General features: G+C 43.9%; 1 protein-coding gene across 1 annotated transcript in view; it reads left to right on the top strand.

Annotated features, from left to right (window-relative positions):
* MTA2 (metastasis associated 1 family member 2) overlaps positions 1–16,861 on the top strand; it is a 1,757,597-nt gene that overhangs the window by 853,916 nt on the left and 886,820 nt on the right. Inside the window, exon 11 of the mRNA XM_044075372.1 lies at positions 14,070–14,144. Within this exon, the coding sequence (XP_043931307.1) occupies positions 14,070–14,144 (75 nt within the window). The remainder of the gene's footprint in view (positions 1–14,069; positions 14,145–16,861) is intronic.

The following is a 16,861-nucleotide window of genomic DNA, read 5'->3' as shown; positions in this document are numbered from 1 at the left end:
ATCAGAAAATGATGTTGATTTCTGATTGTGTGAAAAATAAAGAATTACAGGAATTATTGCATGCAGCAGAACAGGTGGGAAAGCATACTTTGCAATGTGGTTTTGATTCTTTGGAGGCCTCTTGCAGGACCACAGTTACTGGATCTGTGATTAGAAAGCATGCCTGGCTCAAGGAGCAAAGTCTGCCTGATCATGTTAAAGCTAAATTGTTGGATGCCCCTATACAGCATAATACTCTGTTTGGTAGTAAGGCAGAAGAGGTTGTAAAGGAAATGGAATCAAAGCTAAATCTATGCAAACTGTAAAAGATTTCTTACAAGTGCAGCCACCCAGATTCAGTAGGCACTGGCTTACTAAAAATTGGTCCTTTCCCTGTGTCCAACAGAGCCTCTCAAGGCAAATACAGGTGCTCAAAAGGCTCTAGATACCAATCACAGGGTTCTTACAGGTTAAAGCAATGGGGTGGCTCCAAATCTGGAGGGAACAAAGGACAACCCTACAGTACGCAGTCTCAATTACTTCTCACTGCCATTACCAAGCACTTATCTTCTGGTAGCCCCCTTGGGGGGGAAATTAGCACTTCATGCTCAAAATTGGCAGTTAATTACCCAGGACAAGTGGGTATTAAACATAGTATCCTAGGTGTACAGATTTCATTTCCATACTTTGCCAATTCCAAACGGTTGGCCAGATCGGCCACAAAATCAATGGGCAGAGGCTCTAACAAGTTACGTCCCTCATGGATATGGGGGCTATTCAACCAGTACCAGAACAAAAAAAGGACAAGATTTTTATTCAACTGTTCCTGGTACCCAGAAAAGACAATGCCTGCCGTCCAATACTGGACTTATCGATTTTGAACATGTTCTTGGACATCCCAAAGTTCAAAATGCTGACTTTACAACAGCTACTGCCTATGTTGGGCAGAAACACTTGATTAGTGACTTCAGACTTAAAAAGAGGCATACCTGCATATCCGAATAAGGGAATCATGCAGAAGATACCTCCACTTCAAGGCAGGTTTTATGCATTACCAATTCTCTGCACTGCCCAGGGTCTTTACAAAGTGTCTGGCACCAGTAATTGCATTTTGCAGACAAAGAAGCATACAAATTTATCCTTACCTGGACGATTCTCTCATTCAAGCAGAGAACAAGGACATTCTTCAACATCTGGTGTTTGTAAAAAGGCTTCTAACATGCCTAGGGTATACAATAAATGAAAAGAAATCACAACTGGTACCCTCTCAAAAAATTACATTCCTGGGTGCAAGCTTGAATACAACTGCCCATATGGCTTACTTTACGCCAGACAAAGGCAACTGACTATATATTTCAAACAGATGGCAACAAAAACCCAATTATCTGCAAGACAAATTCTGCAGGCTTTGGGGTTCATGGCATCCTGCATTCTACTAATTCCATATGCAAGACTGCATGTGAGGAAACTTCAATGGTACCTAAAAAGTTTATGGAGTCAGCATTGTCACAGTCTGGAAACAATGATTCCTCTCACTCCCTGCCTACAACAAGAGTTTCTTTCGTGGGCAGAGACATGTCACCAAAACAAGGGACGGTCATTCTACCCCCTGCCACCCAAACCCTAACTACAGACGCATCAGACTATGCCTTGGGGGCCCACCTGACAGGGAGATGCATTCATGGCATATGGAGCCCAAAACAAATGCATCTGCATATCAACCAGAAAGAGATGTTAGCTGTTCAGCATGCCCTGACAGCCTTCAAGGACTTGCTTCATCCAGGACAACTACTGATAAAGCCGGACAACATCACGGTTATGTGCTACATAAACAAGCAGGGGGGGTACACATTCCTACCCCCTTTGCAGACTAGCCATGGCATTGTGGAACACAGCCTTGACTTATCAAGTACATCTTCAAGCTCATTTCCTGCCAGGAAAGCAAAATACTCTGGCAGACGAGCTAAGCAGAAACCTTATGCACCCGCACGAGAGGAAACTGGATCCACAAATCTTCAGCATGGTAACACAGAAATGGGGGAGGCTGTTTGCCTCCACCCAAAATTATCAACTGGACAAATTCTGCACAAGAACTTATCACAGACGAGCATGGAAAGTGGATGCCCTATCCTTCAATTGGAAAAAAACTATCCGTCTATGCCTTTCCTCTTCTGCCTCTTCTCTCCAAGGTCTTTTTAAATGTCAGACAGGAAAAACCAAAAATTGTCTTAATTGCTCTGGACTGGACTTGCCAGCACTGACACCCAATTCTAAGGAATATGTCTCAACTCCCTCCTTGGTACTTGCCTCAAATACCTCATCTGCTGTCTCAGCAGAACTATCAAATTTTGCACACTCCGCTACAAACTCTGAATCTTGCAGCATGGCTAATCAACTAATTATTCAAACCACACCTCTCAGTAAATCTGTGATGGATGTAATTTTAGAAGCCAGATGGCCTAGTACTAGAAAATCTTATGCTTATAAATGGAAGAGATTCTGTGCTTGGAACCAAGCACAAGGAATAGATGCAGCAAAGCCCAATATTTCTCGGATTTTACATTACTTAACTGAGATGCTTGACAAGGGCCTATCTTTTTCTTCAGCTAAAGTCCATGCCTCTGCCATTTTGGCTCATGACAACACAGAGCCTCCCCTCTTTCCTCATCCACTGCTTAAACAGTATCTTAGAGGGGCCAAAAATGTAAGGCGTCTCAGGAGAGCACCAACTCCTGCATGGGACCTCAATTTTGTGCTGGAAAAACTCACCCTGCCTCCTTTTGAACCAGCAGCTACTGCAGATATAAAATTTCTGTCTTGGAAAACAGCTTTTCTTTTGGCAGTCACTTCAGCAAGAAGGGTTTCAGAACTACAGGCTCTCATGGTAGTGGAGCCTTTCATTATATTTTACCCGGACAGGGTGGCCCTCAGGACCAATCCTTCTTTTATGCCTAAGGTGGTATCCAGTGTGGCTCTTAACCAGACCATTCACCTGCCTACATTTTACCCAAATCCGCAGATCAAGGGGGGAGCGGATTTTGCATTCATTGGATGAACACAGCCAACTAAGATTCTACTTAAACAGGTCCAAATCTCTAAGAAAGTCTGAGCAACTACTTGGTAACATTTGCTGCAGGATCAGAGGGGAAGGCTATATCAAAGCAGACTATTTCTAAATGGGTAAGCCACTGCATTCGTTTCTGCTGTTTGCACCATGGTAAACCTGTGCCCAAGGGGATCAAATCACATTCTATCAGGGCTGCCTCTACTTCAGCAGCTTCTCTCAGAGGGGTCCCAACCAAAGACATTCTAGAAGCTGCTACTTGGAGCTCTGTTTGTACTTTCACAAAACATTATCATTTACCTCTCTTCTCTAAATCCAGGGCAGGCTTTGCCACTGCAGTCCTGTAGGGCCTTATAGCCGCTCCTAATGCTGTTAAGTTCCATCCTCCCATCCATAGCTTTGGGATTCTACCCAAATGTAATGACTGCAACAGTGAAACATGAAGAGTATAGTACATTTGTGTACACTTACCATAAATGTAGATGTTCGAGTGTATTCACTGTTGTAGTCCGGGTTACCCACTTGCCATCCCCCATTCTATACCTTTCTTTCCTTCACTATACTCAAAAACTTTTGTGATGTATTTGCTTTTAGTTGAAGGTAAAGTTTGTTACTAAATGTACATTTATATATTTACAGTTTATATATATATTTTTGATCCCCATTTGGGGGGCACCTGACATCTGGGGCAAGAAAAACTGAATAAAATGGCATCGGCTGCATGTTTTATACCCCTGGCGACCTGCCGTCATGGAAGAGGAGACAGCAGCCGACGCAGGACCCAAGACTTTGTTATTCAGGCCGACTGAGGGCAACTTGCCAGCAGATTACTCAAATGTAATGACTGTAACAGTGAATACACTCATACATCTACATTTACGGTAAGTGTACACAACTGTACTTTTTAAATGTAGTTTCCCAAGGATACAGGTTCCACTTCCACTTATCAACCCCAAAAGATTGGCCAGACCTATCCCCAGATCATTGGGCAGAGGCTTAAAAGCAAGATCTCTCTCTTCTAAGCATCAGGGCTATTCAAACTGTCCCAGAAGAAGAATGGGGGCAAGGTTTCAGTTTTCCTGGTACCCAGAAAAGACAATCCCTGGTGTCCTGTCCTGGACCTGTCTATCCTAAACACCTTTTTGGTAATCCCAAAATTCAAAATGCTAACTCTTCATCAGCTGCTAGGCAAAAATTCCTTGTTGGCAACATTTGATTTAAAGGAAGCCTACCTGCACATCCCAATAAGGGAATCTTGCAGCAGATACCTACGCTTCAGAGCAGGCTACATGCACTATTAGATGTTCTTCCTGTTTCACTGTTGCAGTCATCACATTTGGGTTATCTGCTTGCAGTAGCCCTCAGTCGGCCTGATTAACAAAGTCTTGGGTCCTGTGTCGGTTGCTCTCTCTTCCATGACGTCAGCTAGTCAGGGGGTATAAAACATGCAGCCGATGCCATTACATCAGTCTTTCTTGGCGTGCAGTGCCCGAAGCAGAAGCAGTTCGCAAGTGCCAGTCGGCCGACTCCTGAAATTTTTGTTTTTGAGTTTCAGAACCGAAATTTTCAACTTAAAGCTAAGTACCCCATTGGGGAAACTTTTTCTTGCTCTAAACCGATGTCAGTAATAGTAAATAATTGCATTTCTTGTGGAAAGCTAATACCTCAAAGATTTTAATTCGTACTATATTCCTTGCCTAGGCCCTGACCACGACATACCTCGCTGTCAGTTTTGTGCCTTATTTAAACAACAAACTATCCGTCATCTGTATATTTTTCGCTTCTAAATATTTTGGTGCTCGGTTCAATTATCCAGATATGTCTTCGGTAAGCCATCAGACTACTGACATTCCGAAAAAATGCAAAGGTAAAGATAGAGGCCGCCTGGGTTCAAAGCTGCCAACGACGCTTCTCCTAAGCCAGTCGCCAGTCTGGCGGTACTCGGTGAGATGCTTTTGCAGCCCTTGATACATGCTACTTCAGATTTGCTTGCCTCTACTGAGACCCATTTGGAGTCTGGTATGCTTCAACTGTGGAATTTGCGGATGTCTCTACCTTGGATGGGTCCGGAACCGCTGCGCAGACACTGGCTTCTGAGGGTGTATTCAGGCCTACTGACTTGCATATTAAACCGATGCCATCTTCTTCAGTCCCTAAAACTCGAACCATGCCAAGAAAACAGATGCCCAGACTGCATGGTCACGCCTCTATGCCTAAAAACCAGATAAGAATGGCTGATTAATCAAGGGAAGCCAACCTTCCCCCTCTTATGATACTTCTGACCAGGATTCTGAAATTTCTGTTTCCTCTGATGACCAGGATTTACCCTTATCTACTTATGAGGATTCTGATGCTGAGGACTCTATTCCCTCTTCACCCCCCCCCCCCCCCCACAGATGATTTCTCTTTTGGTGAAACCTTGCATACTCTTAGGGAGCATTTTCATTGAGAAAGTCAGGATTTCTCTGATTCTAAAAAGAGGCTTAGGGATTTCTTACTCTTGCCTGAGTACAGGCCTTTAGCCATACCACCTTTCCTAGACTTTGTTGATGAGTTTTCGGAGTCTAGCTTGGCCCCTGACTCTCTACTTCTGCTCCCAGAAAACCTGATAGATATTGCAGGGTTTCTGACTCTCACAAGTTTCTTTTCAAAAATCCTACTGCGGATCCCGAGACCATTTCATAGGGACCCAAGGGCATTAAAGCTACTACTGCCACAAATCCTACCCCCTCTGATAGAGACTCCAGGGCGCTGGATAGATGGGGTAAAAAGGTATACACTTCTGCAACCTTGGCCATTAGGGCCTTAAACTGCCAGTTTCATATGTTAAAGTATCAGCATTATATTATTGGATTGCTTAAACAGAAAATTATGTTGATTCCTGATTGTGCTGAAAATAAGGATTTACAGGATTTAATGCATTCTGCTGAACAGGTTGGAAAACATTCTTTGCAATCTGGTTTTGATTCACTAGAGGCATCTTGCAGGGCTGCTGTCACTGGGTCTGTACTTAGAAGGCATGCTTGGCTTAAGGAGCAATCCTTCCCAGATAATGTTAAAGCTAAATTACTGGATGCTCCCTTAAATCAGGACCGCCTGTTTGACAACAAGGCAGATGAAGTTCTCAAAAAGATGGAGGATAAAGCTAAATCTATGTAAACTGTTAAAGATTTACAAGTGAAACCTCCAAGATATTTAGTAGGCATTGGCCCTCTAAGAATTGGTCTTTACCTGCCTCCTCCAGGCCTTCAGTCCAAACCCAGGCTTCAGTCCCAGGGTACACACAGGACTAAGCAGTGGGTGGCCCCCACTTCCAAATCTGGGAGTAGTAAAACTCCCCCCCATGGTAAACTGTCTCAATGACTTAACTTTGACTTCCAAACACTTCTCAGCTGACTGCCCCTTTGGGGGGAAAGATTGCTCTACATGCAAAAAACTGGGAACTCTTTACCCAGGACAAATGGGTTTTAAATATAGTTTTCCAAGGATACCGATTTCACTTCGACACATTACCAACCCCAAACGGTTGGCCAGACCTTCCCCCAAATCAGTGGGCAGAGGCTCAAAAGTAAGTACTCTCTCAAGTATAAAGGCTATTCAGACTGTACCAAAAGAGGAAAAGGGACAAGGTTTCTACTTAAGACTTTTCCTGGTACCCAGAAAAGGCCATTCATGGCATCCTATCCTGGACCTGTCTACTTTAAACACCTTTTTTGGTGATTCCAAAATTCAAGATGCTAACTCTTCACCAGTTGCTTCCTTTGCTACGCAAAGATGCCTGGTTGGCAACACTCGATTTAAAGGAAGCATACATGCACATCCCAATCAGGGAATCTTGCAGAAGATACCTATGCTTCAAAAGCAGGCTACATGCGTTATCAGTTCTCCGCACTGGCCTTTGGCTTCTCTACTGCGCCTAGTGTATTCATAAAGTGCCTAGCTCCAGTCTTTGCATTTTGCAGGCAAAGAAATATTCAAATATACCATACCTACACTGTGGGGGTGATATCCATTCCATTTAGACAGACATGTTGGTAGTCTGGTACATCATCTAGCAAGGGGGGGGACACCTTTGTATCAGTTAAGTTGAGAGGCTGATAATTTGACAGTGGTCATGTCTTCCTACTGCTTTCTGGTAGCATCGCACATCCTGGGGAAATCCAGTGGGGAGGTTGAGTAGGTCGGTTCTACCTCATGAGTGGTCTGTCAATCTAATGGTAGCAGAGAAGATTTTCTGCCACTGGGGTGGTGACCATGTTATGATCTCTTTGCTTCCCCTAACAACATGAAGTGCAGCAGCTACTTTGCTGTAGAACCCCAGGAGGGGGAGTTATCGAGGGATGCCCTGACACATGTTTGACCTTCTGGGCTCCTGTATGCCTCTCCCCCTATTTCTTTCATTCCAAAATTCCTGCAGAAAACCTTGTGGAAGAAGATCATAGTCATTCTTTTTGCCCCATTATGATCCGACTGGTGTGGTTCCCCTCCTGTCCTGGCTTGGGTACTAATCCCAATCCAGATCTTCTCTCACACATCCATATTGCTTCACTTGGACATTCAAGTCCTTAGGTTGTCTGCTTGTTTTTTCTACTACCAGTGATGGATGGACAGTCCAGCCTGTCTTGTAGAGCCCCAGGAGGGGGAGTTACCGAGGGATGCCCTGACATATGTTTGACCCTCTGGGTTCCTGTATGCCTCTCCCCCTATTCCTTTCATTCCAAAATTCCTGCAGAAAGCCTTGGGGAGGAAGATTTGCCCCATTATGACCTGACTGGTGTGGTTCCCCTCCTGTCCTGCCTTTGGTACTAAATCCCAATACAGATCTGCTCTCACACATCCATATTGCTTCACCTGGACATTCAAGTCCTTAGGTTGTTTGCTTGTTTTTTTTTCTACTACCAGTGATGGATGGACAGTCCAGCCTGTCCTTCCAGGTGATTTTCATTCTGTACAGAGACCTTCTACCAGAAAGTTTTACAGTAAGTAGCAAGTAAAGAAGCTTTTCTATTTGGGCTTCTAATAAAAATTTAGACACGTTTTTGGCTTCTCTTGTAGCTATTTTAGGTTTTCTGGCTTTCTTTTTTCATGATGGGGCCAGCTACTGTACTATTAAAGATCAGCTAGCAGCCATTTCATAGGTAGGTACTAGGCTATCTGCCCGAGGGCATTTATAAGCCTAGCCAGAGTGTGTCAGCTTTCGCCGCCCCATTGATTAACTGAGCCTCTGTCAAGCAGAGCCAATGAAGTGATCCCAAGGGTGTACTTTTTTACCCATCCACTCGTCGAGGCTTCTCTTGAAGAGTGTCAGTGAGGGGCTCTGCCTAATGTAGTTAGGAATTTTGTTCCAAAGCATGGGGAGTCTCTGTGACAGGAATCTATCCCTCCAGCATGTTCTATTTATTGTTGTGCCGAGGTTTAGCTCACTAGAGTGCGTGGCTCGCAGTGACTTGGATTTCTTTAGGTGGAGCATGTCCATCAATTCTGAGTTGGACATGGCTTTGTAAGTCAGGCAGAGAACACCTCTGAGTAAGCGATATGCCACTGAGTACAGCCTGAGTTTTTTCATTCGGGCTGCATAGGACATATGTTTGAGGCCAGTAATCCTCTTGGTGAGGTGCTTTTGTGGTCTTTCAAGCTGTTGGAAGTGTCTTGTGAGGTACATCCAATTGGGGCATTGTACATATGTGTATATGATGGGTCTGATGAGTGACAAGTAGAGGGGCACTATAACCTCTCTATTTCTAGATGCGAACCCCCTTAGTAATTAGATGGGCCACATAGAAGGATTTCCAAACTACTTTGGCAATATGATTGTCAAAGGAGAGATTACTATCTACCTGGGTCCCCAGATCTCTTATTACCTCTTCTGTATTAAGGGGGCTGCGTCCTATGTGGTAATTTGTGGGTGTTTTGTTTTTCCCAAAGGGGATGTCTATGCATTTTTTAGCATTTAGCTTGAGGCCATGACACTGGCACCAGGTGTCTGAGTAAGGCCTTTTTGGAGGATGGCCATGTCAGCCGGAAAGTCAATTATGGCTCCCAGTTTGCAGTCATCGGCAAACTTGGTTAGCCATAGTCCTCCTGTGTTTGCCTGTTCTTCTGAGAAATATATGCCGAATAGTAGGGGTCCCAGAACTGAGCCTTGCGGGACACCACTTTTGACTGGTTTAGAGTCAGACATGGAGCCTGCTATTCTTACCGTGCGAGTTCTGTCTTGTAAGCCAGTTGGCAACCCATCTTGTGACGTAGGGGTTTATGTTCAGGCTGGTGAGTTTTTCTGTAATACCAGAGTGAGGAATGGTTTTCATATTTGGGAAAGTCAGTCTGTCTTTTCCATTAAACTATCCATAGTATTCCTCAGGAGTATCTTTTTTCAGACCTCCTATTAGGGACCCTTCTCCCTCTTGGAATATCACCATTCTTTTACAGGCTTTGACTAGACCTCTTTTTTTTTAACCTGCAGCTAAGTTGGGCCATAAATTTGTAGCTTGGAAAATATTGTTTTTCTTAGTGCCAACTACTTCAGAGAATATCAGTGTTGCACGCCCTTTCTTTCAAACCTCCTTATCTTTTTTTCATAAGGATTTAATGACCCTGCAAACTTAATCATTCCTTTATTCCAAAGGTAGCTACAGAAACTTCAATCATTCTGGCAATCTGCTGGTTTTCTTTCCAAATTTTACCAACAAATGAGAGACATGCTGCACTTTTTTGGATGTGCCTTAGCAACTTAATTTTTACCTTAATTTTACTAAGAAATTAAAGTCCTGGCCAGCTGTTTCCTCTTCCACAGCCAAATTGGGACAAGGAGTTTATAAAGCAAGTCTTTGTAGATGGTTATCGGACTGTATTTTGTATATATAAGAAGTGAACAGGCTAACCTTATCCAGACTTCTCAAGGCTCACTTGTCTAGATCGGTGGCTACTTCTGCTGCTTTCTTTTTGAGTTTCCCTTTGTTTATGCTGCAGTCACTTGGTCCAGTGTCCATACCTTCATTTTTCAGTGTGAATGGGACTTGCACTCGAGAGATGGGAGCTGCTTTTGGTTCAGCCACCCCCTGGAATATCCTCCCATCACACTTTCCAAGAGTTTTAGTAGCTGGGAACTCTGTTCCAGTTGTTGAGGAACGGACAGAAGAGACAACATCAGATGTGAAAGTCATGTACTTAACATATCTGTGTTGTCTGCATCTCTCCTTCCTCGACTTCTGTTCAAGCACCAGAGTAGGGAATGAGCTAACATACTAAATCCATTGATTTTGTTCTATGTGAAGAGGGTCTTTCGTCCATTAGATAGTTTTTGGGCAGACTGTCTGAGGTAACTTCAGGGGCAGGAGGTGACTATGTATGGGTAAGGGGAAGAATCTGAGCTTTGGATCAAAAGTCTGATCAAATAACCAACCACCGAGGAAGGAAAGATGTAGACAACACAGGTTTATCATAATGGTAAGTATTAACTTTCATTGGTTTTGCATATGGTTCTAACAAGGAGTGCTGTACATGAACCTGAAAACAGAGGCTGTGTTTATTAAGCAGATAGTGTTTTATACACAAGATTAGCCATATATGTGACTGGTTACTATGGTTATGAATGAATGTTACTTAAGTTATTTGTAGATACACATCTGCAGAGTGGAATACCTTACCTTTTTGTTGCTTGTATTGCATAAAAAGCTGAACCTAACAATGTATTTGTATGCTGTTGTAGCTTAAAAAGGTTTATTAAAATTTCGAGTTGAGATGTACCCATATGAAAACTTCGAACTACAGATGTTCGAATTTTCATCTGGGTGAACATCTCAATGTTCGATAGTTTATATTGGTGGATGCAGTGTGCATTTGCTAATATAAACTTGAAGAATTGTACAGAGATCGTGGTATAGTGCAGTTAGGGAAATTCATCCCTTTCCTCACTGTAGTGCAATCTTGGAGTTAGAATATGTAGTTTAGGGGTTGGGGGGCGGTGCATGCAAAAATGTGATGTTAGTTATAGGAGGTCACATAAAGTGAACTGCTATACCGAACATCATGTTATGTTTTCGAAAACAGAGTCCAGTCAGCTGAATTCGTTCAGCTTATTCAACATTATAACTTGTTCTATATTTTGAATTTTGAGGTTTTTTTTGATATATGGCTCAGAAAATTATTCTGATCTTCGACATATTGATTAACCGCTTAAAACATTTCTAAAGTCGTAAATGCATTCCTGCTGGCCATTTTGTTGTAGTCGCACTGTAATGTGCTTATATGGTAAAGTGAGCTTTGTTGATTCTGGTGGTCACATCCTAAAATACAGAATTGAAGACCCTTCTTGGCGGGTCCACAATTGGTTCCTTTCCTGTTTTCTAGTTACCATGTTTTTCTCCTATGCTTCTCTGCTGAAGGTGTGAAATCGCACACATTTTAGTTGCACTTAGTCTGCTTTCTGGCATAAAGGGATGAAGGCCAGACTGTGAGCCAGATAACTTGGATTGGATTTAGCAGCCTAGGTGCTGTTGGAGGAGCCGGTAACAGAGGAATGATGAGATCCAATGCCTTCTCAATTTCCTGGCGGGGGAGGATACATGGGAAGATGCTGCAAAGGATATGCCCAAGTTTGAGTGGACCTTGGTGGTGAGACAGGAGCAGCTGATGGAGAGGCATCCAGAGTGCAGGACAGATGAGAGGGGCACACCACTGCATATGTAGTGACAAGTTCCCCAGACCTGTGCTACTTAGGGGCTAAAAGCCCATAACTTTTCCTCTTATCTTTCCATATTTCAGTCATCTTTGGTGGTCCAGGCACTTGTTGAGTGGACTTGCTTATTGTCTGCTGCAGTGTTGATTGTGGTGATGCTTTAGTTAGGGATTCATGCTCAGGCATATTCTTGAGCTCGGTGGCTGGGCTCTAGCTCTCTTCTCTTAAGGAGTACTTCAGAAAGTCCACCTTCCAAACACCCCTTTTGTGGAAGAAATACTCTACCAGCCCTTGAAGATTATACTTTTCAGTCTGTTAGACTCCCCACAGCTGACCGTCAGCTGCTTGTAGGACTTTTCATCCACATAGTCTACTGGACCCTTCTTCGCCCCTTCCCCAGGGTATACCCAACACACATTCAGAGTCAGTGAGGGGATTGGGAACTTGGGGACGAATTTCAGTGCTGTCAGGGATTAATTTACTTAACTGTTCAATCCACCCTTCATCCTGGGCTAGTCCTAACCCATGTTAGTGGCCACTGAGGGTATCAAGGAGTCTGGGGGTAGTATCCCACAGCTGCTAGGAAGTGTGTTCTGCCTAATTACCCCACCACCTGTACACTTCTGTTGTATGCCCATTTGTTGGCATGCAGTGCTTTCCATGGTGTCTCAGACACATTTCTACATGAAGCTCAGCCAAAGTCCTGCTCCCCCCACACATATCACAAACAACTTCTTGCCTTGCTAGCACAGTGGTGTGTCAGAGAGAATGCCCCACCTACCTAGATGGGCACTCCTGTCCTCTGTTCTGTGCCATCAAGCACCTGTGCCACTTATTGAACCCAGGTCACCTGGGCTATAGTCAGAGCTTTTTCCCCTCTGCACAGACATGGGCCAGCCAATATGATTTCTTAAGATAGCAGACCTCTACAGTCTGTCCAGCTTTTCCTTTTCCAAACACAGCCAACACAAAAGAGGTGGAAAAGCTCCTTACAGGCCAAGGAAGACTTTGAGGTGTAAATTTTTTTTTTTACTCCTCCCTCCTGGTACTTCTCATCAGAGTATTGTCACTGACCGAGCATTTGCAGACCATAGTGCTTCCTATGAGTGGTTGCAGGGTTGGGTCTTGGTTCTTGTAATTTGCCCCAACATGAAGTGCTGTCTCATTTGGTGGTTATGGATATGGTCAATGCTCACCTGTCCATATTTTATAGCTTAAGTTCTCGCCAGTTAAGTGCTCTGCTAAGAGACAAAGTTGTCTCTGAAGAGTATTTGGGACCGGTGCACACTCCCCTCCTCATAGGGCCTGTAGTGGATTTCTCTTCGGAGAGAGGCCAAGGGGTTCCCACCAGTCCTGTACTCATTGTCAGTCTCTTGGAACAGAAGTCCAGTTGCAGATGCCCATGGTCAAAACCTGCCATCAGTATCTTGGAAGAGCAGAACATGCAAGCAGCTGTCTTAGGGAGGATGTAGAAGCAGAAGTTCAGGACACTCTCCAAAGATATGGACATCCCAGCTAAAAGGATTGTCAAAATGGGGACACTGGTCACGTGCCACAGCCTCTCTGAAGATGTTTATTACTTTGCCCTCCATCTCTTGGGCATCCTTCGTTCATTCATTCTTACCTTGCTGTGGCATTCTGAGGCTGGGGTGAAGTCCTTTATCCCTTGCAGCTACCCTTTTCCCTCTCTTCTCTTAGGTCCTCAGTCCTTCTCAGGTCTGGGTGGACTTGGGGAACCCTATGCCTCCATGTTCTTGGACCAGAGACTGTAAATGTATTATTGTTTAGTGTGGATCCTTAGGAACTTGACCAGAAATAAGTAGTACGAATGTCCTGCTGGCTTGGCCAGGAAAGCTCTGATATGGTGCAGGTGAATGTCAGCTATATGTAAGCAACATTCTGATTTCCCAAGAGGCGATTTTTTGCTTGGAGGGAGGATTGCTGCTAAACTGTTAGTTGGGCCTTCTGCAGCCAAAGTCCCAGTAATAAGGTCTTACTAGAGAAATGTCTACTAAGTTCTTGCACAGTTGTACTTGCTCAACAGTAGTATTAGCTTTTGATGCAGATGTTAGTACCAGCCCTTGATGTTATTGCCTTTCACTTGCTGAGGTTTACAGTTGTGTGAGATACAGTAGTAGTGAAAGATGCAGTGCTCCTGAGTTTTCACTGTATATATTGGTGGTTATAAGCTGTAAACATCCGTTCACTTTTTACCATCAAATTAAAATAAATTTAGAGTTTGATGGAACTCCTTTGTGTAGTGTGATCCTGTTATGCGACTTTGGAAACATTTTCTTATTTATACGACAGCGTCGCTTATTGATATTTTATTTGTTGTCCATTTTACAGCTGCCTTGGAAATCTCTAGCCAGTATTGTCCAGTTTTATTATATGTGGAAAACGACTGACAGATATATCCAGCAGGTAAGCTTTCTAGTAAAGCACATGCACTACTTTTGCCTTTGCTTGTGGCAATCTTCGCACAGGATTTGTATGCTACTTTAATGGTAAATATTATTCAATGATCACTTTCTGATGTTATGCATGCCCAACCTAGTATCCTCTTACTCTTTTGAGTTGTAGGTAGTTACTTTTTTACATTGTAGTGATAGTCCCCCCCGCCCCCTGCTAATCACAGAAGCACAGTGTCATTCAAGGCTAAATGTATCTGTTAGCATAAGTTTTTTTTTTGTTTTTTTTTGTACATACACCGTCTTTAATTCTATTTAAGGCTTCTGCTTGGACTGATTTGTTGTCATAGGCCTTGTCTCTTTTTTAAAAGTCTTCTATGATGGTAAAAGAAGCAGTCATAAAGAACTTTGTTTTGTATTAACTTATTGGGATATCTTGAAAATGGTAGTTATCCAAAGTGGTAAACAAACGGTTTGTAGTCCTTTTTTGAGGTGAGTGGCAAATATCTCAACTTCTATTGGAATATGTTGAATTGCCTGTCAATTAAATGAGGGAAAGGGAGATGTTCTTCATTCCACATTGCTGCAGTCCTAACTATTGGGTAGTCCGCTGTCCAGTCGGCCCGAATACCAAAGTATATGGCTGACGTCGGTCAGGGCGCATTAGACTGACGTCAATACGTCAGGGTACTAATGCGCATGACCGACGCCATATCCTCAGTCTTTTTTGCCGCATGGTCCGATGCAGAAGCAATTTTGCGAGTGCAGGTTGGCGTTCTGAAAGTTTCTGAAGTCAGAGTTTCAGACCGAATCAAAGTTGGCTAAGTACCCCGTTGGGGAATATTTTGTTTTTCTTGCCTCAGTATTTAACCGGATGTCAGAAAAAGTGAATAACTGTATTTCTTGTGGGAAACAGATACCTCATAGGGATTACCATACTTTGTGTATACCTTGTTTAGGGCCTGAGCACGACGTTGTTGGATGCCGCTCTTGTGCTAGATTTAACAAACGCACTATTAAGAGAAGGTTAGACTGTGCCAGGTTAGTGTTTGGGAAGCGTTGTAGTTATAAAATGCCGCCGGAGGCTCCGGCCGGCTTCGCTAAAAAGCGCAAGGACAAAACAGCAAAGCCTAGAGTGGAAGAACCGACAGTCCCAGACGCCGGTTCTTTAGAGGCTCAGTGGAGCCGGAGGTTTTGCCAGGTGTTTCTTTGGAGTCTCAGGGAGAGACTTTACTGTTACAGGATGTCTCCTCTCAGGAAGTAGGCCAGGCTGAGGGGGCTTCTCAGGTGGCTGTTCTTCCCTCTCTTCCTAAGGTGGTCAGAGCCTCCCCTTCTGTTTCCAAGGCTGCTTTGAGGGGCAGGCCGAGTTTTGCTTCAGTGGGGGTTTCTCCTAGTGCTTCAGGGTCTTTGCCTAAGAAACATATGCTTAAAATGGCAGAGGATTTGATTACTATGATAAGGGGTTCTATGCCCCCTCCTGATAAGAGGCCTAGGGTGGAACCTGAGTTTGAGAGTTTTGAGCATTGCTCGGAGGCTTCTGAGTCTTCGGCTGAAGACTTGCAGGAGTACCCTCCTTATTCTGATTCTGATGTGGATGATTCTACTCCTTCAGCTTCCCTCCTGAGGATTTTTCATTTTCAGAGACTCTGCATTCCATGAGGGAGCATTTTAAATGGGAAGGTCAAGATTTCTCTGATTCCAGGAAAAGGCTTAGGGAATTCTTGTTTTTACCCCAGCATAGGCCTTTAGCTATACCTCCTGTTTTGAATGTGGTGGAAGATGTTTTTGCAGAGGCTTCCCTGAATCCTGATTCTTTGCCTCCTGCCCCAGTTAAACCGGATAGGTATTATAGGGTGCCTGAAGCTCATAAGTATCTTTTTAAGAGTCCTAGGGCAGACCCGGAAACTGTTTCTCAGGGGCCTAAAGGTGTTAAGGCCTCAGTTGTTAAAAATCCTGTCCCTCCTGATAGAGGCAAGGGCTTTGGATAGATGGGGAAAGAAAGTGTATACTTCTTCCACTTTAGCCATGAGGGCGTTGAATTGTCAGTTTCACATGTTAAAATATCAGAATTATCTTCTTTCACAGTTGAAATCTAAGGTGGATGCTCTGGCGGAAGGTATTGAGTGTAAAGAGTTGCAGGATTTAGTTCATGTGTCTGAACAGGTGGGTAAACATTCCTTGCAATGTGGTTTTGATGCTGTGCAGGCCTCCTCCAGGGTGGCTGCCACTGGTTCTGTTCTTCGTAGGCACGCCTGGTTGAGAGATCAGAATTTGGCTGAGCATGTTAAGACACGGATTTTGGATGCTCCCTTGCAGTCTGATGTGTTGTTTGGTTTGCCTGTAGAAGCAGTTTTGAAGAAAATGGAGGACAAGGCTAAGTCTATGCAAACTGTTAAAGATTTTTTGCAGGTGCAGCCTCCAAGTTCAGTAGAAATTGGCCTGCTAAGGGATGGACTTATCCTGCTTATGATTCCCAGTCTAGGGGTAGGTCTAGACGTGGTAGGGGCAGAGCTCAGGGTTCTTTTAGGCCTAGAACCGGGAGTTCCCCTGCTCAGACTTCTGGTGAGGGCAGGGGTCAGTCCTTTCGTAAGCAGACCCAATGACCTGCCTTTTCAGCTGCCAGTTCATTCTCGCCTGGCAGCACCGTTGGGAGGAAGACTGTCTCTTTTCAAAGGAAATTGGGATTTAATTACCCAAGACAGATGGGTTCTGGATATCATTCACCACGGT

The sequence above is a fragment of the Protopterus annectens genome, chromosome 6.part1 (assembly GCF_019279795.1).
Source record: "Protopterus annectens isolate FY-2018-M chromosome 6.part1, PAN1.0, whole genome shotgun sequence".
Classification (NCBI taxonomy): Eukaryota; Metazoa; Chordata; order Ceratodontiformes; family Protopteridae; genus Protopterus; species Protopterus annectens.
The sequence above is the reverse complement of the archived record's forward strand: the minus strand, read 5'-3'. Positions and strand labels throughout refer to the sequence as shown.